We start from the raw sequence: 24,369 nt of genomic DNA, 5'->3' as shown, positions 1-24,369 counted from the left end.
AGCGGGACGTAAACATCCCGCCCACCTCCTTCCTTCCGCATTTCTGGCCGGGAGCCGCAGGACGCAGGTAAGATCTGTTCATCGTTCCCGGGGTGTCACACACTGCGATGTGTGCTACCCCAGGTACGATGAACAATCTGACATTTAATTCTAGAGAAATGAACGATGTGCGTGCGATGAACGTTTTACCGTTCAATCGCACGTAGCTGTTACACACTGCAATGTACCTTACGATGCCGGATGTGCGTCACTTACGACGTGACCCCACCGACACATTGTAAGATACATTGCAGCGTGTAAAGCGGGCTTAAGACTAGGCTCAGAGGCATTAGAGTAGAAGCATCACACCAGTGGTAAACTACAAAAAAAAACAAGCTGGATTGGTGCTTTAATCTAAAGTTCTTGCCCCCTATCAGATACTCACTTTCAAGCACCTTCAACTTTTAGCAATGCTTCTCTGGTCCCGCGGCACCATCTCGTCAAAGTAACTTCTGTGTAAGTTAGAAGTTACGTCGCAAGTGGTCAATGCAAGTCTATGAGAGCCAGAACAAGGGCAGAACGAGGCTCTCATAGACAGTGACCTCTTCAATCCATGAAATATTGGAGCAGCTGGAGACTGTTAGGTTGAACGTTCACTCTGATTATATAGTAAAGGTTGCAACTGACAAGCAGATGGTTATTGTTTGCAGCCGGCAATTGACACAACAATAGCAAAAGTAAAAGTCTAAACAACAAAAAACAAAAAAAATTTAGGAAATAAGAAAAACTTTTTTCTTAATACTAAAATGTAATAAAATAATTTCTGTATTCAGTACATATGTCTCCTCCATAATTGTTGTGTTCAGAGAATTCTTGGTAGCTGTAGTGTATGTTTCCTAATACATCAAATCAAATTGCAAACATGATGTAATGAAATAAAACAAACAAACTTTTTTTTTCGATGAACAATTACAGTTCTGATTGACATAAACTTTATCATTTTACGAATGTCACCAATCAGTAAAAGCACACAATGCATAATAAACAACCTTGTACTTGAACAAACAGCGAAGCAGCCGCGTACATAAGTGCCATAATAGAGAGAAAACCATAGCAAAATGAGACATCACACACGCTCCTCTATTCAGAGCTTGTCTGTCCTCGCTACCCTGCATCAAACTCTATTGAGTACATTGAATTTTATTCTATTATATTTGTCTCTTAGGAGATTTTGATGGAAGTTTCATTGTAAACTTGTATAAACTATTTATCTAGGTATTACATGGAAATGCACCGAAAAAGTAAGTCACATACTGAAAAAAAAAATGAGAACTCTATTTCTGCTGTTGGTCATTGCTCTAAAGGCCCCGTCACACGCTACGATATATCTAACGATATGTCGTCGGGGGTCACGGAGTTTGTGACGCACGTCCGGCCTCGTTAGAGATGTCGTAGCATGTGACACCTCCGAACGACTGTTAACGAGCAAAAATACCCACCTTATCGTTGCTCGTTGACACGTCGTTCATTTTCATAATGTCGTTGCTCCTTCTGCGCGTCGGTTGTTCGGCGTTCCTGAGGCAGCACACATCGCTACGTGTGACACCCCGGGAATGACGAACTCAGCTTACCTGCGTCCCGCCGGCAATGCGGAAGGAAGGAGGTGGGCGGGATGTTACGGCCCGCTCATCTCCCCCCCTCCGCTTCTATTGGGCGGTTGCTGTGGGACGTCGCTGTGACGCCGAACGTCCCTTCCCCTTCAGGAAGAGGATGTTCACCGCCCACAGCGTCGTCGTGAGGGAGATAAGCATGTGTGACGGGGGCTAACGACATTGTGCGCCACGGGGAACGAATTGCCCGTGACGCACAAATGATGGGGGCGGTTGCGATCACTCATGCGATCGCACGATATATCGAAGCGTGTAACGTGGCCTTAAGGCTTGGCCAAAGACAGTAGATGCTTCGGATGATCATTTGGCCGCCAGCTATCTCAGCTGACTTTCCCATCTACAAGAGTGTTCACTCGGCAGAGCACTCCTGTGTTCCCTATGAGAAAACCACCAATTACAGGTCAGCTGACAGATTATCCCTTGAGAAAAATGTGATTGGTAGTCCGAAACCAGAAATTTGTGACCTCTCTCGCCATCAGTCAGCCACACACCGATAGACATTAGACCATCGACCAAACCTGCCACTATTGATGGGTTCAGCCAACATTAGTGTAAAAATGTGTATGGGCCTAAGTCTATTCTTCCCTGCACTGGGATATTCTATAGGTGAAGTGAATGTGACTCTTAATGGGAATCTGTCAACAGATTTTTGCTACCTCATCTGGGAAAAGCATGATGCAGGCAAAGAGATCCTGAATCCAGCAATTTATCACTTAAATTACTGGGCGCAGCCATTCTCACACAAACAGAATGTTTAGGTTTAGTCATGTAGCAGAGTCCAGAGAGCTGTCCCTGCCCACACCACGCTCTCAATAGAGATTTGACATTGACAGTGAAGTGTCGATCACAACTAGGGGTGTGTCAGACTGTCCTGCACCTGAGTTTCTAGTTCTCTAATGATAAGAGTCCTCCTGCTTAAAAAAAACATAGCAACTAAACAAAAGATTGAATTGGGACAAAACAGGCATGCCTGAACATTCTGTGTCAACCCTTGCAGCATCAGCTTATATAGCAAACACTTGCTGACAGATTCCCTTTAATCCTACTGAACTGCATTCTATTGGTGAAAATAAGAGAACAAGCTGATCCCAAATATTCGACGATGCCATGAACAGCCCCCTGAGTGTTGCTTCATGTGCTCTTTAGTTTATATATATATATATATATATATATATATATATATATATATATATATATATATATATATATATATATGTGTGTGTGGAAAAATGAAGGAGGCAGCACACTCCATGCATAATAAATAAGGCATACCTTTATTGGCCCATATTTTGTGATGGCAGTGTTTGGTTTCCCAGGAACCTTTTTCAAGCAATGTACAGGTATAGACAGGAAGCTTATATAATAAAGTCACCTCATAATACAATTTACATATAATGAATGTATAATATACAATAAACATACAATCATATTAGTCTGTGCATAGTTTGCTTAGCATATCTCATAACATATAGTGCTGAGGTTAAACTTTTCTATACATTTAATGTTTTTATAAAGTGTATCATGTAGAAAAGTGTTACATGGCTTAATAATGTATTAAATACACGTATTTTCCCTAATTATTAATTGACTCACCCATCCATCACACATGTCAGTTAGCATAGCGTGTTCACCTATAATGGCGATCTAAAGTATGCTAATGTGTATATCTTCACCCTCCCAATCAGTCATGTGCTCTGTAAACTACCTGTTTGCAATCCCCATCTTTAAAACGCTCACCACCCGGCGATTTTCCGTTTTTCATTTTAGTTTTCTCTTCCTCTTCTTCCGAGAGCAATAACTTTTTCATTTTTACTTCAATATAGCCCTATGAGGGCTTATTTTTTTGCGGGACGGGTTGTACTATTGAATGAGACCATTCATTCTGCCCCATATTGGACTGGAAAACGGAAAAAAAACCCCTCCCAAGTGCAGTGAAATTGCAAAAAAGTGCAATTGCACAATTGTTTTTTTTGTTTTGTTTTTTTTATTTACCATGTTCACTATATGGTAAAACTGACCCTGCATTATGATTCCCCAGTACAAGGAAACCAAACATGTATAGTTTTACTTTTATCTAAGTGGTTAAAAAAAATTCAATAGTTTATAAAAAAAAAAAAAAAGAGTAGCGCTTTTGCCTCCATTTTTGAAAATCCGCAGAGTTCTCATTTTTTGGGATCTGGAGCTCATTGATGGTTTATTTTTTGTGCCTTGAGCTGTAGTTTTTAATTATACCATTTTTGGATAGATACAATATTCTGATCGCCTTTTATTGCATTGTAATGCAATGTTGCTGTGACCAAAAAAGACATAATTCTGGTGTTTTGATTTTTTCTCGCTATGCTCCATTACTGATCAGATTGATTGATTTTACATTTTGATAGATTGGGTATTTCTGAACACGGCAATTCCAAATATGTGTATTTTTTATTATTATTGTTTTAATCTTTCAATGGGGAAAAAGGGGGTGATTTGTACTTTTAGAAAGTTTTTTTTTAATCATATTTTTAAAACCTTTTTTTGAAACATTTTCTTTTTTGATTTTATTTTTCCCCTAAAGCGGGCTTTACACGCTGCGACATCGCCCGAGCGATCTCGTTGGGGTCACTGATTTTGTGACGCACATCCGGTCGCTTTAGCGATGTCTTTGCGTGTGACACCTATGAGCAATTTTGAATCGTCGCAAAAATGGTCAAAATCGCTCATCGGTAACATGCCCCCCTATTCTCGAATATCGCTGCTGCTCGGTGTACAAAGTAGTTTGTCGCTCCTGCGGCAGCGCACATCGCTGTGTGTGACACCGCAGGAACGAGAAACCTCACCTTACCGGCAGCCGCCCGCAATGAGGAAGGAAGGAGGTGGGCGGGATGTTACGTCCCGCTCATCTCCACCCCTCCGCTTTTATTGGGCGACGGTTCGGTGACACTGCTGTGATGTTGCTGTGATGCTAAACGAACCGCCCCCTTAGAAAGGAGGCGGTTCGCCGGTCACAGCGACGTCGCTAGGCAGGTAAGTAGTGTGACGGGTCAGCGCGATGTTGTGCGCCACGGGCAGCGATTTGCCCGTGTTGCACAACCGATGGGGGCGGGTACGCACGCTAGCAATATCGGTCACGATATCGCAGTGTGTAAAGCGGCCTTAAGGAGATTTTGTGTCTGCATACTCGGATCTCCTCTCCTGATCAGTGCGCTCTGATCAGGAGAAATTTCTGTGTTAGTGGAAGTGCCGAGCTCTGCCAGCATTCACAGGAAGGGAGTCATGACAGTGACAGGGGTCATCAGCTGACTCCGCGCTGTTTGACAACCCATTGGTGCCCTGTGATTGCATCACAGTGCTGTCAATGGCAGCAGAGAACAGCATGATCCCCACTGGAGCACATTAGATCGCGCTGTCAGAGTTTGACAGTGCGATCTAAGGGATTTACAGGCACGGGTGGATTAGCAATTCACCCGCGCCTGTTAGCTACACATGTCGGCTGATCAGATCAGCCAACATGTGCAGGGAAAGATGTGGGCTCATATTAAAGAGATCAAGAAATACATAAGACCCTTTGCCCCTCGACTGCTCGACCTTCGAAAAGCATAACGCAAGTCGTCAAGTGTGTATGGGGATTCAGTCAGAGACCTTTCAGACCCAGTCCTCTGCCCCATTCTAAGATGGGTCAAATCTGGGTTCACAATTAATACATAATTAAAGTTTCGGGTTTAAAGTATGTTAGCTACCAACCGAATAGCCCTTAGGAAATTATTATTAGGTTACAGTATTCAAATTATTGGCACATGTGCGATATTTACACAAGTCCTTAAAAAAATAGCATTAAAGAAGAAACAAATGAAGGAAAAAATGATTGAGCATGACATTGATGGATGAGTTCAAATCTATATCTTGTTAAACTCTGCAAAGTTAATCTGTGAAAAAAATAAAAAATGATTGATATTATGACACAACTATATAATATAACTACATACATAATCAACTAACACAATACAAAACATACCCACATCCTTCACTGATTTCAGAAGGACGATTTCTTTTTTTCTTTAAAAGGCGGTCTGTAAAATAGCACTTATTTTAAAATCCACATTGAGTCCATTTGGTTTCAAGGTATTGAGTCTTTGGACCCGTTCCCGTTCCAATTATTTATGTTTCAGGAGACGAACTCTATCTCCTCCACTTCTTTGTGGAGAAACAAATCTAAGATATGAAAACATTATTGTTTTTCTGTGTGATGATTAAATTCTACAAAATGATTTGGGACTGGTAAATCAAACCTCTTTTTCCCAATAGTATAACGATGGTGATTAATTTTCGTCTTAAATTCCAACGTGGCGCCTGATGAGGAGACTGGTTTTTTTTAGTTTTTTATATATATATATATATATATATATATATATATATATATATATATATATAATTATATATATTTGGTTACAGTTGTCTCATTGACTACTTTAGAGAAATTGCAGTCACGAATCTTTTGGAATAGTAGAGGCTCAGCTTGTCAGCTTGCTCGGCAGGGGTCAAGGTAGGCACAGGAACAGTTTTCATTTAAATGTCCAGCTGGCTTATTCAGTCTTCATAAATCGCTCAGTGGAACAAACACAAAACAGCCTTTTCCAGCAGAAACATGATATAAACTGCAAAAACCAAGTCCATATAATGCTGCAGGGCTCTGACCGCTCAGGATAATGTCCCACTCTTTGACAAGATCAACACCAACGGAGGTCTGCACACCTCCACACACAGACACCTGAATGAATCCACAGGTCTACATTTTACCCCCTGGACCACACCATAGGGTGGAGATATGTGAACAGCCAGCTCTCACTGGGGTGCTTGCTTCCATCATGCAGTGACGCAAGCCTGTGTTTATTGTTTCACATCCGAGGACCTGCGATACTCAGCCAAGCACCGTGAGTACCCGAACACCCTAATGCTTGATCGAGTACTGAGCAATACCGAGAACATTCACCAATTACTACTGTTCACAAAAACCCGGCACTCTCATGGCGTATTAACACTCCCAGTATTTAACATGCTGGAGCCTGCTTCTGGGTTTACATCACTGAGGCTATCAACTCAGTGAAACATATCTCCCGTCCAGGATTTTAACAGTGACCATCTTACAGAATACTGAGTGTTCATAAGATCAACAAATCGCTATGCATATTCGTAATCACTGGATGATAATCAATTTAAAGCAGTGTTACCATTACCATTGTCAGTATTCCTTATTATTATAATATAACATCTGACACACTGGTGTGACTGTGCCTGGTAAAGATGTGTCTCTTGCTTTTTGAGAAAAAAAGGTAGGCAAACTTCAGAAGGGTACACAGAGAATTTTCATCTTTTTTGTGTCTCTTTAGGTTTATCTTGGAAAGATGATTACACTCAACATATTCTAGCAAATGAATTCTCAAATATTCGTAAAGTCTACAGCAGACAACCAGATTCTCTTCCATCTGAAGCTTCCAGTAATTCAAGGTAAGATGCTGGTAACTTAATGTATGATTTTTCTGTACATTCAAATAATTCCACATATAACTATACTGTATATACATTGTTACAAAATATAGATGGCCCTGGAGATGGTAACTCCCTTAATAATAATTTTACTAGGGGGCTGGCTATTACTAGACACCTGGAACAGATTACGCCCCCTGATGTGTGATTTAACATCCCAGAAAGGAGGGGGGCACCAAGAAGCAGCTCGTGTCACAAAGAATTACAGGAACTATGAGGGTGGTGAACAGCACTATGGATCTCATCTTTATTTTTTATGAGATCATGGCCATTAGAATAGAATTGTATTTCCCCCGAGTATCCCTTTATTATCTACAACCCTGATGATAAAGTCTCTGTTTTTCTGATGGTCTTTTATATAGTAGGGATCCTGGATGGAGTAGGACAGAGGAAGAGAATATTTTTAGGATCTGTAGTTGCATACGGCAGAGAAATGGCAATCTCCAAAGCACATAGTAACTGAGCACAAGGCTACATAATACTGAGACACAAGTGAGTGTCTAAGTTGGGGCTTTGAAGGCCTTGGGTGATGATTTCACTGGAGTTCCTAAGGCACCTTGAGATACCTGGTGTGGAGGACAGCAAAGAGTGGTGGCAAAAGACATCACATCTAAAAAGGATGTCACAGGGGTGTACGAATGGAACAGGTACTCCTAGGCTGAACCTAAAGGCCACTTTACACGCAACGACATCGCTAACGAGATGTCGTTGGGGTCACGGAATTCGTGATGCACATCCGGCCTCATTAGCAAAGTTGTTGCATGTGAAACGCACGAACGACTGTTAACGATCAAAATTACTTACCTTATCGTTGATCGTTGACGCGTCATTCTATTCCCAATTATCGTTGCTGTTGCAGGACACAGGTTGTTCGTCATTCCTGCGGCAGCACACATCGCTATTGTGACAACGCAGGAAAATCTCTGCCCCTCCGCTTCTATTGGGCGGCCTCTTAGTGACGTCTCTGTGACGCCGCACGAACCGCCCCCTTAGAAAGTAAGTGGTTCGCCGGCCACAGCGACGTCGTTAGGCAAGTAAGTACGTGTGACCGTTCTTAGCGATGTTGTGCGCCACAGGCAGCGATTTGCCCGTGATGCACAACCGACGGGGGTGGGTGCTTTCACCAGCGCTGTCGCTGTGTGTAAAGTGCCCTTTAGACTAGAGCCCCTGCACTGTCACTTATCTTGAAGCTAAACTTGATGGTAGCCAGGTTCAAGTCTCTAATATGGCCCTGTCTCCTGTCCAAGCCCTAATACTTCTTCCTCCCCACCCAGGGAGCAGGCCGGAAACCCAGTAACCAAAACCCCACAAATAATCACAGACAAGGGTAAACGAAAACTCGTGCACACTACACTCAGGCTCAAAGGAGGGACAGTGTGTGAACTGGGAAGTAGCGCAAAAGGTATAGGAGATAAATACACAACAGGAGAACACACAACACTTTACCGCAACTTGTAGATTACCATACAACTGGATAAGTACAGGAAAAGAGGAAGCAAAAAGCTATATCCAGCACTCAGCCCCCAGAATACAGGAGCTTATAAAGGGTGAGGACAGCTGGTGGTGATCAGCAGCCTGAGCTCCCAGCAGATGATCACAGCCCAACAGGGATTAACTCCTGCTGTATTGGAGAGCAGTGAAACCAGGACCAGTCGACACCCATGACAGGCTGTGCAACTAAATGATCTCAAGCTGTTTGTCAGACTCTGCAGTGTGAACAGAATCCGATGCTACCATGACACCCAACAAGTGCAACACTGAACACTGCACAACAAAGGAACTATGAATGCTGAGCATTATATAGAGGTTTTAGAAAAACATTTGCTCCCATTCAGACAACGTATATTTCAGGGAAGGCTTTGCATATTTCCACAAACAAATGCAAAACAACATACTGCATCCATCATGGTTTTGGAGAAAAAGAGATTTAGTGAAACGAAAAATCTGGCAAAGACGACCCAGGACTTTTCAGAAGCTCAAGTCTTACAAGACAAAAGTGGGACAACATTCCTCTCACAGAACTCTAGCAATATGTCTCCTCACTCCCCAGACATTAAGGCCTGTTTCACACATTAGTGATTCTGGTACGTTTGTGCTTTTTTTTAAACGTACCAGAATCACTGACATACGCAGAACCATTATAATCAATGGGTCTGCTCACACATCAGTGATGTTTCACTGACCATGTCTCCGTGCAGCGTTCACGCGTGTCCGTGATTGCCGCACGGAGACATGTCCATTTTTTTCTGGCATCACTGATGTCCCACGGACCACGCAGTGGTGTGGTCCGTGAAACACGTGCCAGAAAAAAACGTGCTTTTAAAATAAAAATCATTTTTACTCACCCGGCTTCAGCGGCGCTCTCTGCAGCCTACTGCTTCTGAGCCGGCTCATTACTGTCGCGCATATTCATGATGCACGACACAGCCGACCCGGAAGCAGCTGCTGCGGGGGTCAGCGCCGGCCGGATGCTGCACCGCGATGCGATCAGCACCATGGAGAGCGGGAGCGCGCACAGGTGAGTTGATTTCTAAGTGCAATCACGGACCACGGAGAACAGAGCCCGGATTGCAATCACGGCGCACGGAGGGACATGTGCGTGTTTTACACGCCAGTGAAAAACGTCAGTGTTTTTCACTGACGTTTGAAACGGGCCTTAAACAGTGTTGGAAGAAGGTGAGGTGGTATGTTGCCGCCATCAATTGTTAAATTACTTAATTTTTTAAAATGAAATGGAAGTAATATCAAAAGTTCAACTTTTGATCTATCTTCTGTTGTGAATAAAATATGGTTATAAGAGATTTCTAAATTATTGCATTCTTGTTTTCTGTATATTTTTGGAATAGGGGTTGTATTTGAGGGGGTCTTTCAACGCTTCCCTGATGGCAAATGTCAAAAAAAAGGACAATTATCCGTCTTGGATTTAAAATATTAGATAAATTACTACAAGAGAGACTGTCATCATCATGTTTCTCTTTCCCCATTAAAAGAAACATTCATTCTTAGCTGAGCCAAGCATGGTTGATTATGGTGGAGTCATGAGGATAACCTGTTACACAAGATGAAGACGAACGCTGTTGATCAGTGCTAGGGTATTTTCTTCTCAAACAAACTGTACAAGTTTTTATATATTTTTTTCTTCTTTTTATTTTCTTAAAAATGAATTACAAGAAAAACAAACAAAAATGAGATGGCAAATAAAAGATGTAAAAATAGTAAAAATGTAAAAAAAAAATTTGCAATATGCAGAATGAGAGAAAACATAACATTCATCTATATAGAAAGATGATAGAATGTTGGTGAGTTGATGAACCACGGAAATAGAAACAAGGTAGTTGTAGAAAAGAATGGCTTTTTCCAATTAAAATTTAATTATATTTCTATAATATTGCCTCTCTTTTTACTTCTAGGCTTTCAACAATAAATTCTGAAGGCAACAGAGATTATGAATCTGAAGCTAATAAGAATTTTGCCAAATCTTTTCATCAGTATCTTCAGTATCTTGGGATTCTACCACAGGATGTAGCTCCAAGCTTTTACCCAAGGACAAAGACTGAGAAGACTGTGATTACGGTAATAACCTTAGAAATTAATAAAAACCTCTGCAACTCTTGTGCATGATAATAAGGTGACTAAGATTGTTATTTAGGTAATAGTATTCAAAGCCAACTTCTTACTTCAATTATGTGTAAAGTTTGTGTGGCTGGAAAACTGAGCATCTATAAGCATTTTGCGGACGTCTGTGACTGGCATACTATTGTGGGAACGTTCTAGCTGACAATGTTTTGGTGGTATCAGTGGCTGGCATAGTATTTTGGGGGCAAACAAAAGGGTGATATGGTATTTTTGGGGCATCTGTTGGTGACATACTCTTCAGAGTATTTGTGGCTAACTGTCATGCGGTGTGCAACGTTTCACTTGTTGGATATCATGGCGGTATAGGACTCAGTTCACACTGCAGAGTTTGACTGTAATGCTGCCACCAGGGGGAGCCAGAGCTCTGCAGCAGACGACACTACACAGAGCAATGAGAACCAGGAAGGAAATGCACAGCATTCTCATGCACTGCCTAATCAGCACAGCTGAGAGGCAGAAATGCAGGGTATGTGAGGAATAGTCAGACAGGCTGGGTCAAACACCGTACGGGCAGAAGCAGGACCGGAGGAGCGAGCAGAAGCGAAGTCAATGTCAGGCTAAGCTCAGTACCGGAGGAAGCAACCGAGTGGGGAAATAGGAGGGTGGACACAGGATAGGAGGGACGACCAGGGGACAGAACACAGACAAGGGCACGGGGCACAGGAACAGACAGATCAGGATATCACTCACAGGACCAGCAATCACAGGCAAAGCAGAGCCAAGCTTATAGCCGGCGCTGGTTCACTGGAAGTGTCAGCTTTTAAGGCAACCAGGGGCCGGAAGTGAGGCCCGAGAGAAGGCTCCGTCCCCTAGCCATGTGGATAGGGAGGCGAATCATGACAGTACCCCCTCCTCAAGGGGGGGCACCGGACCCCCAGGCTTCCCTGGATACTTACGGTGGAAAGCCGCAATTAACCGATCGGCCCGCACAGAGCGAGCCGGCACCCAGGACCGGTCCTCCGGACCGTAATCCTTCCAATGAATCAGATACTGGAGGGAACTACGAACCCAACGAGAGTTGATAATACGCTGAATTTCGTACTCCTCCTCACCATCCACCACTATCGGAGCCGGAGGGGTCTGAGAATCCACCACCGAAGGGACAAATGGCTTAAGCAAGGAGGTATGAAATGCATTGGGAATACGCAAGGTCTGGGGCAGTTGCAACCGAAAGGCCACCGGGTTGATCACTTTGATGATCTCATAGGGCCCTATAAACTTAGGACCCAACTTAGCAGACGGAACCCTGAGCCTGATATTCCGAGTGGACAGCCACACTTTGTCCCCCACCTGAAAGGGGGGTCCCAGAGAACGGCGTTTGTCCGCTTGGCGTTTCTGGGACTGTTGAGCTGTCATGATGCACCACCGTACCTCCTTCCACACCTCCCCCAGATGCTGAACGATGGAGTCGGCCCCTGGACACCCCGAATCCACTCTAGAGAAGGACCCGAAGAGAGGGTGAAACCCGTAATTACAGAAGAAGGGAGAAGTTCCTGTAGACTGATGGACTCTGCTATTGAATGCAAACTCCGCAAGGGGCAAAAACGTACACCAATCCTCTTGCTGAGCAGAAACTAAGCACCGCAGGATTTGCTCAAGGGTTCGTCCTTTCCGTCTGCCCATTGGACTCGGGATGATAGGCGGACGAGAAGGACAACTCAATTCCCAACCGCCTGCACAAGGCCCTCCAAAATCGAGAAATGAATTGTACCCCCCTGTCAGACACAATATTCAGGGGCAACCCATGTAACCGAACCACCTGGTCAATAAAGTGGTTGGCAAGGGCCGCAGCAGAAGGTAGACCAGAGAGGGGAACAAAATGTGCCTGTTTACTAAAACGATCCACCACCACCCAGATCACAGTCATACCATTTGAGACAGGGAGGTCTGTAATGAAATCCATGGACAAGTGGGTCCATGGTCTTTCAGGAACAGGTAATGGAACCAGTTCCCCGGCCGGCCGGTTACGACATACCTTAGCACGGGCACATGTAGCACAGTCAGACACAAACTGAGCAACATCTGAGTGAAGAGACGGCCACCAAAACAGTCGAGCAACAGCCCTGCGAGTGGCTGTAACTCCAGGATGGCCACTAAGTACGGACTCATGGAACTCTTGAAGTATTCGTAACCGGAAGTGCAAAGGGACAAACAGTTTAGTGTCTGGAGCGGAAGATGGCGCTGAGGACTGGGCCTCCCTGACCTCAGCCTTTAACTCGGACGACAAGGCAGCGACCACCACCCCTCGTGGAAGAATGGAGGAAGGAGGCTCTGGAGGTGATACCGGGTCCAAACTACGAGACAGTGCATCTGCCCTCACGTTTTTAGACCCCGGCCGAAAAGTAATACAAAAATGAAATCTAGAAAAGAAAAGAGCCCACCTCGCTTGTCGAGGCGTCAATCTCTTGGCGGACTCGATATATGCAAGGTTTTTATGATCAGTGATGACAGTAATACGGTGAACAGCACCCTCCAAAAAATGCCTCCATTCTTCGAATGCCAACTTTACCGCCAATAATTCACGGTTACCCACATCATAGTTCCTCTCAGCTGAAGTGAATTTCTTGGAGAAGAACGCACATGGTCGCAGATTAGTCAGAGTAGCAGGGCCCTGAGAGAGAACAGCTCCCACCCCCACCTCTGAGGCGTCCACCTCAACAACAAACGGCGCCTCGAGGTCAGGCTGTACCAGGACCGGGGCGGACATGAACCGGTCCTTTAACTCAAGAAAGGCCTGGACAGCCGTTTGCGACCAGTTCTGCAGATCTGCCCCTTTCCGTGTAAGGTCAGTCAATGGCTTGGCAATTTGAGAAAACCCCTTTATGAACCTTCGATAATAATTTGCGAAACCCAAAAAACATTGTAGCGCCTTGATATCCCTGGGTTGCACTCAATCCACGATAGCCTGCACATTTCATGGGTGCATTTTAAACCCATCACGAGAAAGGAGTAACCCAAGAAAGGCTATTTCCTGAACAGAGAAAACACATTTTTCAAGCTTGGCAAACAGATGGTTATCACGTAATCTCTGTAATACTGAGCGAACATGCATAATATGCGTATCCTTATCGGCAGAATAAATCAAAATGTCATTGAGATAGATGACCACAAAACGACCAAGAAAATCAGAGAAGATATCGTTGATGAAATTTTGAAACACCGCAGGGGCATTTGTTAGACCAAAAGGCATCACCAAATTATCGAATAACCCCTCTGATGTCAGAAAGCCAGTTTTCCACTCATCCCCTTCTCTAATACGGATAAGATTATAGGCCCCCCTGAGATCTAGTTTGGTAAACCACCGGGCTTCAGAGAGTTGGTTGTAGAGATCAGGGATGAGTGGAAGCGGATACGTGTTTTTCACAGTAATTTTGTTTAATTCTCGGAAATCGAGACATGGCCTTAATCCTCCATCCTTCTTCTTTACAAAAAAGAACCCAGCAGCCACAGGGCAAGAAGAAGGACGGATATGCCCTTTACATATACTGTCAGATATGTACGATTTCATAGCAGCCCTTTCTGGACCCGAGAGGTGATATAAACGGGCCTTGGGCAATTTGGTATTGGGAAGTAAATCGATGGCACAGTCATATGGGCGATGAGTCGGCAAAACCTTGTCCTCTTTTTCCGAGAATACGTCTCCGTAGTCCCTCAGGTATTCCGGAAGACCCTCAGGACTTACGGAGAACACAGGTACAGATTGTAAACACCTTTTATGACAAGCAGGAGTCCATTTGACTATGGTACGACACTCCCAATCAATAACGGGATTATGTAACCTTAACCATGGATACCCCAACACTAATCCAGCAGGGAGATTGGCCATTACAAAACAAGAAATAGTTTCATAATGCAGAGACCCGATCACCAGAGTAAATTTTTCTGTAGCAAACCGAATGAGGTTTTGAGGCAGCGGTGTTTTATCAATTGCCAGGAGTTGAATGGGTCCTTCTAACCTCACTGTCCCTAACTCTAATCTTTGGACCAACTCAGAGTCAATGAAGTTCATAGCGGACCCACAGTCAACAAAGGCAGTAGCAGACCAGACCGACTCCTTGACCCGGAGGTCGACATTCAGAAGTATCTTATTGGAGGAGAGGAAAGGTACCTGATAGTCTGGGCAACCTCCTCGACTGTTACACAGACTTAGAAGTTTCCCAACGACTGTTTAGCGGAGGGGCAAGCCGGGCAGTCTTTCCTCCAGTGTCCATGGTGTCCACAATAGAAAAAACAGCTAGAGATCCCGGCGTCTTCTCCTCTCCTTCTCATCTGGACTGATGGCTCCAACTTCCATCTGTTCCATAGCCGGCAAAGAAGGTGCCCTAGGTAGAGGGGGCAGAATCTCACGCATGGTTCCCCTTCTTTCCCGTAATCTGCGGTCCATACGAACTGCCTCCGGCATCGCATCATCCAAGGTGCTGGGAGGAGGGTGCAGAGCCAAAGCGTCTTTCAGGGAGTCCAAAAGACCTCTCCGGAACTAGCACCTGAGTGCAGAATCATTCCACCGTACCTCAGTGGACCACTGCCGAAACTCAGAACAATATAGCTCAGCAGTGTGGTTTCCCTGAGTGAGACACATGATCCTGTCCTCAGCCACCCGCACACGGTCTGGTTCGTCATATATCACCCCGAGGGAGTCAAAGAAGAGGTCAACCGAATGCCGTTCCGGGGCCGAAGGGGGTAGGGAAAACGCCCAGGTCTGGGGACCCCCTCTAAGTAACGACATGATGATCCCCACCCGCTGGGTCTCATTCCCCGAGGACCGAGGCCGGAGAGTGAAAAGAAGCCTGCAACTCTCCCTAAATGTCCGAAATAGGTTTTTCTCCCCCGAGAATTTATCGGGGAGAATCACCGTGGGTTCGGGGAAGGTCAGTTGGACATCAGTGGGACTATGCTGTCCTACGGTTTGTGAGGTAACTGCCACTGAGGTGGCCCTCACAGAAGCAGAAACCTCACTCTGCAGAATGTTGTGTGAAGCTACCAGGGTGCGATGCTCTGCAGCCAAATCCTGCACCAGCTGCGTAAGGTTGGCTACTTGCTCGCACAAAGTACTGAGTGGATCCATTACAGTCTGTTATCCTGCAAAGTTGGATCCCACTACCAAGAATTAAATGGCTTTTTTTTTTTTTTTCCCCTATGGGAGATAAAGCCTATTGGGGCCGGCTATACTGTAATGCTGCCACCAGGGGGAGCCAGAGCTCTGCAGCAGACGACACTACACAGAGCAATGAGAACCAGGAAGGAAATGCACAGCGTTCTCATGCACTGCCTAATCAGCACAGCTGAGAGGCAGAACTGCAGGGTATGTGAGGAATAGTCAGACAGGCTGGGTTAAACACCGTACGGGCAGAAGCAGGACCGGAGGAGCGAGCAGAAGCGAAGTCAAAGTCAGGCTAAGGTCAGTACCGGAGGAAGCAACCGAGTGGGGAAATAGGAGGGGGAACACAGGACAGGAGGGACGACCAGGGGACAGAACACAGACAAGAGCACGGGGCACAGGAACAGACAGATCAGGATATCACTCACAGGACCAGCAATCACAGGCAAAGCAGAGCTAAGCTTATAGCCGGCGCTGGTTCCCTGGAAGTGTCAGCTTTTAAGGCATCCAGGGGCCGGAAGTGAGGTCCGAGAGAAGGCTCCACCCCCTAGCCATGTGGATAGGGAGGCGAATCATGACATTGACAAATGGCCTGAGATCACTTAGTTGCACAGCCTTTCATGGCGTCGGCTGGTTCTGGCTTCACTTCTCTCCAGTACAGCAGGAGTTAATTCTTGATGGCTTGTGATCATCTGCTGGGAGCTCAGGCTGCTGATCACCAGCTGCCTTCACCTTTTATAAGGCTCTGGATAATGGAGCTGAGTGTCGTTTATAGTTTTGCTTCCTCGGTTCCTGTGGTTGTCCTGTTATCTGGTGATCTACAAGTTGTGGTTTCACGTGGTTTGTGAGTCCTCCAGTTGTGCGTTAATTCCCTACTCCTTTTGCTTTTCTCCCCAGTTCACATACTGTCCTCCCTTCGTGTTAAAGTGCAGTGTGTGCAAATGTTCATTTACCCTTTTCTGTGCCTATTTGTGGGGTTTGGTTACTGAGTTTCCGGCCCGCTCCCTGGGTGGGGGAGAGTAGTATCAGAGCTCGGACAGGAGACATGGTCATGCTAGGGGCTCGAACCTGACTACTATCAAGCCTACCTTTGAGATAAGGGACAGCGCAGGGTCCCCAGCTTAGGGTCAGCTTAGAAGCCCCTGTCCCATCTGTACATACCCCGTGACACTAAGGGTGGCTTTACATGCTGCGATATCCGGCCCGATATCGCTAGCATGAGACCCGCCCCCATCGTTTGTGCGCAACGGGCATAACGCTGTCCGTCGCGCACAAAATCGCGTACCCCCGTCACACGTACTTAAAGGCCTTCGACGTCGCTGTGACCGGCGAACCGCCACCTTTCTAATTGGGCGGTCCGTTTGGCGTAACAGCAACATCACTAAGCGGCCGCCCACTGATAGCGGAGGGGCGGAGATGAGCGGGACGTAACATCCCGCCCACCTCCTTCCTTCCGCATTGTGGCCGGAGGCAGGTAAGGAGATGATCCTCGTTCCTGCGGCGTCACACGTAGCGATGTGTGCTGCCACAGGGGCGAGGATCAACTTCGCCTCAGTGACAGCAGCGATAATTGGGAGCGGACCCCCATGTCAACGAGGAGCGATTTTGGACGTTTTTGCAACGATCCAAAATCGCTCCTAGGAGTCACACGCTACGACATCGCTACAGCGGCCGGATGTGCGTCACAAAATCCGTGACCCCAACGAGATCGATGTAGCGAAATCGTAGCATGTAAAGCCCGCTTAACATACTAGTTTAAGATTATCAGTGACAGTGTTACAAGACATCAGTGGCTAGCAAACATGGTGGGTTAACTCTAGCATATACTTGTGTAAGGCATCTTAGGTTTGCATACTAATAACCTCAGAGGCTTTCTTTCCAGAACATTCTGACAAACAATAATGCAATGGCAAGACAATACAATTACTTTTTTTTTCATGTAACGTGGGAAGGCACTAGGTGTTTGGTATTCATTTAGATTCAACAAAAGTTCACTGTTTGTACAAAAGTTCAGTTTTTACCTGTATTTTGAGATCCGATGATGTCAGAGTATGTTTTGTCATGCTCCAAATATTTCTCGGTTAAAGCAATTATTTGCTTTATAAAATGTGTGCAAGTAATTTAACTGCTGTAGGATTAGTCACTAATTTACAGTCTATAGCTGAGATGCAAATCAGTTTCCAAAGTAGTCACATAATAATAATTTTAATTTGTACGTGACCAATATATTCTGCAGCACTTTACACATCAAATGATACTTGTAGAAACAAATTAAGACATTACGTAATAAGACATAGTTCAACACATACCCAAGAGTAGAGATTTGCGAATGTTCAGTCTCGAGGCTCGGGGTTTGGGCACGGAAAATGACGTGAAAAAAACCTGTGGTGAGTATCACGCTGTGCTGGTGTCTGGGTGATGCGCAAGATTGTGCGCGCTGCGGGAAGTGTGTGATCAGCTTAAATTTGCCTTACATTTTGCGTTCTAAGATGTTTTGTTCATGGAGAAATGTTAAAAAAAAAGCACCACCCACCTCTGGAAGTGTTTTGCTTTTAGCACACAGCAAAACACTTCTGGAGGTGGATGGTGTTTTTTTGTTTTGTTTTTTTCAATGTTTCCGTGAACAAAACATCTTAAAATGCAGATTGTAAGTCAAATTTGAGCCGATCACACACTTCCCGCAGTGCACACAATGCTGCGCAGCACTCACAGACGAGCACAGTGCGATACTCACCACAAGGATTCACGTCATTTTCTGAGACCGAACCCCAAGCCTCGAGACTGAAGGTTCACTCATCTGTAACCAAGAAGAGTGAATGTCACGGTTCTCTCTCTGCTGTAGGAGTTTAGTGGCAGGTTTTGGGTCTTAGGCTCATTTTCCCCTGCGAGACTCTGGTATTTAAATGTGTTTTCCTTTCCTTTGCAGTTTTATGTTTAATGGTAGTATTCCTTGACAGCAAGCATGACAATTACCATCCCAGGTGTTTCTGCTTTGGGACCACTCCTAATCCCTTTATATGCCCTCTGCTACCAGCAGAGGGTGCCGGTTATTCTTGATTCATTAGGATTCTGGTTTTGGAGGCGAAAGGAGCTACTGAAACCCTCTCTTGGAGTTGCTGGTGTGGCTGCAGTCTCGGTGCTGACTGCAACAGTTTGTTGTGGTGTTGTTCCCATCTGTCTTTCTTTCCCGATGTGTTGTTTCAGTGTAGGGGTGAGGCTAGTGTCCGTAACCTACCCACTCCCTAGCCAGGGACCATTGTAGGATCACCTCAGGGCTTCAGGTTCTGGCTAGGTGACAGGTGAGGGACCTGCATAGGGACTGGCTAAGAGTGCAGGGTACAGTGGCAGATAAGTGAGGAGGTGCCTATCTTCCCTGTCACTAGTGCTAGAGCCCACTGTTATTAAAGTGTCCCTGGTGTACCCCTTCTTTGTCGTGGTATTGCCCTTGTTTTATTGTGTATTTGGCCTCACTCCGGGCCTCCCCTAGTCAGTGCGTGACAGTGAGAGCCCTACTTACAACAAGCTTACAATCTGATGAATTTTATGAGGACCCGAATCATGCGCTTTTGAATGGTGGTAGAAGGGCTAGGGGGATTAGAGCAAGCATATTATACTTACCAGTCTCCACGCGGCCTTAAAGGTACCGTCACACATAACGAAATCGCTAGCGAGATCGCTGCTGAGTCACGATTTCTGTGACGCAGTAGCGATCCCGTTAGCGATCTCGTTATGTGTGACATCTACCAGCGATCAGGCCCCTGCTGTGAGATCGCTAGTCATTGCAGAATGGTCCAAGCCATTTACTTCAAAGGCGATGTCCTGCTGGGCAGGACACATCGCTGTGTTTGACACTGTGTGACAGGGTCACAGTGACTACTGAGATCGTTATACAGATCGCTACTGCGACCTGTATTGTTCCTGCATCGTTGGTAAGATCTGACTGTGTGACATCTCACCAGCGACCTCCCTGCGACTTACCAGCGATCCCTATCAGGTCGTTTTTGGGATCGCTGGTAAGTCATTATGTGTGACTGGGCCTTTACACTACGTCTGAGGCCGCTCATTATCCCTAAGGTGAGGTCACTGAGCTTAATGAGGTTTCCTGAGGTCACAGGTGGGGTACCGTTGGAAACTCCAGTTATGATCGCAAATAAACTGAGTGATGTCACCACTTATCACTGTGGCTCAGTCAGTATTTGCCTGAAGTCCACAGCATGTGGACATGTTCTGTGCTCGTGCGGTGTGACTTCAGTATGTAGCAGGGCCAGAATTGTTGTGGTACCTCGTGTGGATTACGTCGGAACTGGGTGTTTGGGGTTAATAAAGGAGAGAAAGTAAGTGGGTTTTTTGTATTTTATTTCATTTGAAGGATTTATTTTGGTGTTTGTGTTTATTTTGTTTCACTTTAAGATTAGTAATGGGGGGACTCATAGATGCCTCCCATTACTAATCTAAGGCTTAGTGGCAGCTGTGATCTGTCATTAACCCCTGATATTACCCTGATTGCCACTGCACCAGGACAGTCAGAATAAGCTGGGTAAAGTACCGTAATCGTCACATCCAATAAACGTGGGCCTCCCCAGCCTGAAAGTACCAGCTTTCAGCTGTTGGCTTTACCACGGTGGGGTATCAAAATTGTGGAGGACTGCATGCTGTTTTTAAAATTATTAATTTAAATAATTTAAAAAGCCGAATGGGGTCCCTCTTATTTTGATACACAACCAAGAGAAGCACACGGTTGGTGGGTGCAGCCTGTAGCCTGTAGCCATATGCTTTATCTGCACTGGGTATCATAATATGGGGGGACCCTATGCCAAATATTTTATTTATTTATTTTTACACCACAATAGAGTCACACACAGTGTGTGCGATTCCAAGCAATCAGACACGCTGTCACACAGGGTGGGGGTGCGGTCTAACTGCAATCAATCACGGACGCCATGACTGCTGGTGGGCTTGAAAAGCAGTGCATATGTATGAGGTTAATCAGTGTCCCTGGAAGTAGTGTTACAGCCACACGGGAAACTGGTAAGTATAACGCGCCTGCTTTCTTTCTATTTTCTTTCTTTTTTATTTATTTTTTTAAATATTTGGATGGCCGGATCAGGATAGTTACCCAGAGTTACCAGAGAACTCCGGGCCCTGGGTCGGTGCACGGATACTTGCTATCCCGCATGGATCCAGGTTTTTACAGTCAGAGTTTGCCCATCAGTATTTATAAGGCTGCTTTCACACTACGTTTTTTTAACATGCGTCCTAAACGTTTTTTTGCTGCAAAAATGGATCCTGTTTTTCCAAAGGGAAACGCATGCAAACGCATGTGTTATTTTACAGGATCCTGTCACTTGAAATTATGGGCGGGTATTGGAGTCATGTGATCGGGAGTGAGGGGAACTGAACTTGATAGAAAAAGAGAGTGAAAGAGAAAAAGCGAGAGAAAAAAAGAGAAAAAAAGAGAGCAAGAGAGAAAAAAGAGAAAGCGAGAGAGAAAAAGAGAGCGAGAGAGAAAAAAGAGAGCAAGAGAGGAAAAAAAGAGAAAGCAAGAGAGAAAAAATAGAGAGAGAGAAAAAAGAGAGAGAAAAAGAGAGAGAGAAAAAGAGAGAGAAAAAGAGAGGGAAAAAAAGATAGAGACAGAAAAAGAGAGAGAAAAATAGAGAGAGAGAAAGAGAAAGAAAGAGAGAGACAGACACTACTGCCCCCATCATCACCGCACAAACCGTCACTACCGCATCCATCATCACCGCTTACACGCATGCACTACTGCACCTATCATCACCGCACGCACGTAGGCACTACCGCACTCATCATCACCGCACACACTGCCACTACCGCCCCCATCATCACCGCACACACACAGACACTACCGCCCCCATCATCACTGCACACACGCATGCACTACCATCCCCATCATCACCGCACACACACTGGCACTACCACCCTCATCATTACCGCACACACGCAGACACTACCATCCCCATCATCACCGCACACACAAACACTACCGCCCCCATCATCACCGCACACACGCAGGCACTAGCGCACTCATCATCACCGCACACACCGGCACTACAGCCCCCATCATCACCGGACACACACCAGCACTACCTGCGTGACGTCACCGCTGATAACTCGACTCACTTCAGTTGCTCTGTGGAGCTCACAGCGAGTGGAGGTGCTCTACTGCCGCTCCTGTCAGCTTCCGATGTAGCAAAGCTGAAAGTGTCGTGGGACCTAGTGTGGATTACATCGGACCTGGAGGAATATTTGGGGATTTTAATAAAGTGGTGAAAGAGGGTGGTTTTTTTTTGTCTTTTATTCCAAATAAGGGATTTTTCAGTGTTTGTGTTTATTTACTTTCACTTCTTATAGGTTAATCATTGGTGGTGTCCCATAGATGCCTGCCATGATTAACCTAGGACTTAGTGGCAGCTATGGGTTGGCATTAACTCCTTATTACCCCAATTGCCACCGAACCAGGGCAATTCGGGATGAGCCAGGTAGAGTCCCGGGACTGTCGCATCTAATGGATGCGGCAATTCCGGGTGGCTGCTGGCTGATATTTGTAGGCTGGGAGGCTCCCCATAACGTGGGGCTCCCCATCCTGAGAATACCAACCTTTAGCCTTGTGGCTTTACTTTGGCTGGTATCAAAATTCGGAAGGACAGCACGACATTTTTTTTTAAATTATTTATTTATTGTACCGCACGTCATAGACCCGCCCACCGGCAGCTGTGATTGGTTGCAATGAGACAGCTGTCACTTAGCGTGGGGGCGTGTCTGACTGCAACTAATCATAGGCGCCGGTGGGCAGGGGAAGCAGTGAACACGAGATGGAATAATGAGCGGCCGGCATTTTCAAAAGAGAAGCCGCCAGAACAGTGTGACAGCTGTGCAGCGCCGCGCCGGTGATCAGTGAGTATGAGAGAGGGGGTGAGAGGGAGAGACCAACAAAGAGAGATAGAGGCCAAGAGACAGAGAGAGACAGAAAGAGAGACTCTGATCACGCCAGGCTGGTTTCTGCCCAAAAGGATCCTGTCTATCAGCATGCTAGCGTTCACATGCGTTTGCATGCAGTACAGTCAGGATCCAGTGGAAAACAGTATTTGGACGCAGCTCAAAAATACTACAATCTGAATAAACAAGAGCACTAGGAGTATTATTTGCAAAAGTAGAAATTTATTATAAGTATCAATAAATAGCAAAAAAGTAGACAAAGGACATTTAACAAGCAAGATGAAGGGAAATAAATACCTGGGTCCCATAGACCACACTGTAAAAAACCCTTTATGGGATCAATATCTAGGGACTAAATCAGGCTGATTCACAGGTGATCAAAATACAGTTATATGGAGTACTAGATCACATAGATCCCAATAGTAAAATAATGAGTCCTGTGAGTCAAGCCTAATTTTATCAATGCCCCCATACTAGTACATACATGGTTGCCGAGCCAAACAGTGATATGTAGGATATTCACATAGTCTCACCGACCAAAAAAGTAGCGGCAGACCTACGTTCTCATTGTAGTATTTACAGGGCAACCGGGGGTGCTTACCTAAATACAATGGTGGTTTAGGGGAGCCAGGCCAGACCAGAGGGAACCTCCGACGGCCGTTTCGCGGTGGACGCCGCTTCTTCCGGGAGGAGTGAGTGCGGTGCACAGGGAAACGCGCCGTCCTTTTGAATACCCGTCACCGGGTCACGTGATGTAAATCACGTGACCGGATGCCACAGGAGTTAAGGACGCCAGCGCAACCGCACAGCGTAATCCCGGACCGCGCATAAATGCGCATGCGCAGGACACGCTGGGGAGTGCGGCGTCACAGCTCCTAGGCAACAGGAGGGACGCAGAAGGAGCGAGACGCCACTCCGGACCGAGAGGCACCTTTACGGTACCAAATGGTCCAACGGACGCCACACTCAAACCGCGCCCCCCCTGGTGGCGGAATAGGAAAGGCAGAAAGGGATATATATCAATAGAGTTTTTTGATACATAGACATGTGTGTTCAAAAAGACACATGACCCTAATAGATTCCCACAGGAGGCATACATCATCGAGTCCACCAGTCAGCCAGCTCAGAGGGGGACGCGTCACCACCAATAAGCGTGACAGTTACTCAAAATGGAAAAATGGCACCTGTGGGAATCATAAATTGGATTAATAGAGGTATTCATTAATCTGCCTTGCCGAATTCAAAAGGAAGGACAGTATCAAGGTGTTAAAGACAAAAATTATTAATATTTAGAAAAAAGGGGAAAATACAAGGTGTGTTTACTTTTTGAACACACATGTCTATGTATCAAAAAACTCTATTGATATATATCCCTTTCTGCCTTTCCTATTCCGCCACCAGGGGGGGCGCGGTTTGAGTGTGGCGTCCGTTGGACCATTTGGTACCGTAAAGGTGCCTCTCGGTCCGGAGTGGCGTCTCGCTCCTTCTGCGTCCCTCCTGTTGCCTAGG

At 45.6% G+C, this 24,369-nt stretch overlaps 1 protein-coding gene across 1 annotated transcript in view; it reads left to right on the top strand.

The window, feature by feature from the left end:
- Positions 1–24,369, top strand: part of PTPRN2 (protein tyrosine phosphatase receptor type N2) — a 1,389,072-nt gene that overhangs the window by 428,832 nt on the left and 935,871 nt on the right. The window contains exons 4-5 of the mRNA XM_075315450.1: positions 7,016–7,133; positions 10,583–10,745. Coding sequence (XP_075171565.1) covers positions 7,016–7,133; positions 10,583–10,745 — 281 coding nt within the window. The remainder of the gene's footprint in view (positions 1–7,015; positions 7,134–10,582; positions 10,746–24,369) is intronic.

The sequence above is a fragment of the Anomaloglossus baeobatrachus genome, chromosome 6 (genome assembly GCF_048569485.1).
Source record: "Anomaloglossus baeobatrachus isolate aAnoBae1 chromosome 6, aAnoBae1.hap1, whole genome shotgun sequence".
In the NCBI taxonomy this organism is placed as follows: domain Eukaryota; kingdom Metazoa; phylum Chordata; class Amphibia; order Anura; family Aromobatidae; genus Anomaloglossus; species Anomaloglossus baeobatrachus.
The sequence above is the reverse complement of the archived record's forward strand: the minus strand, read 5'-3'. Positions and strand labels throughout refer to the sequence as shown.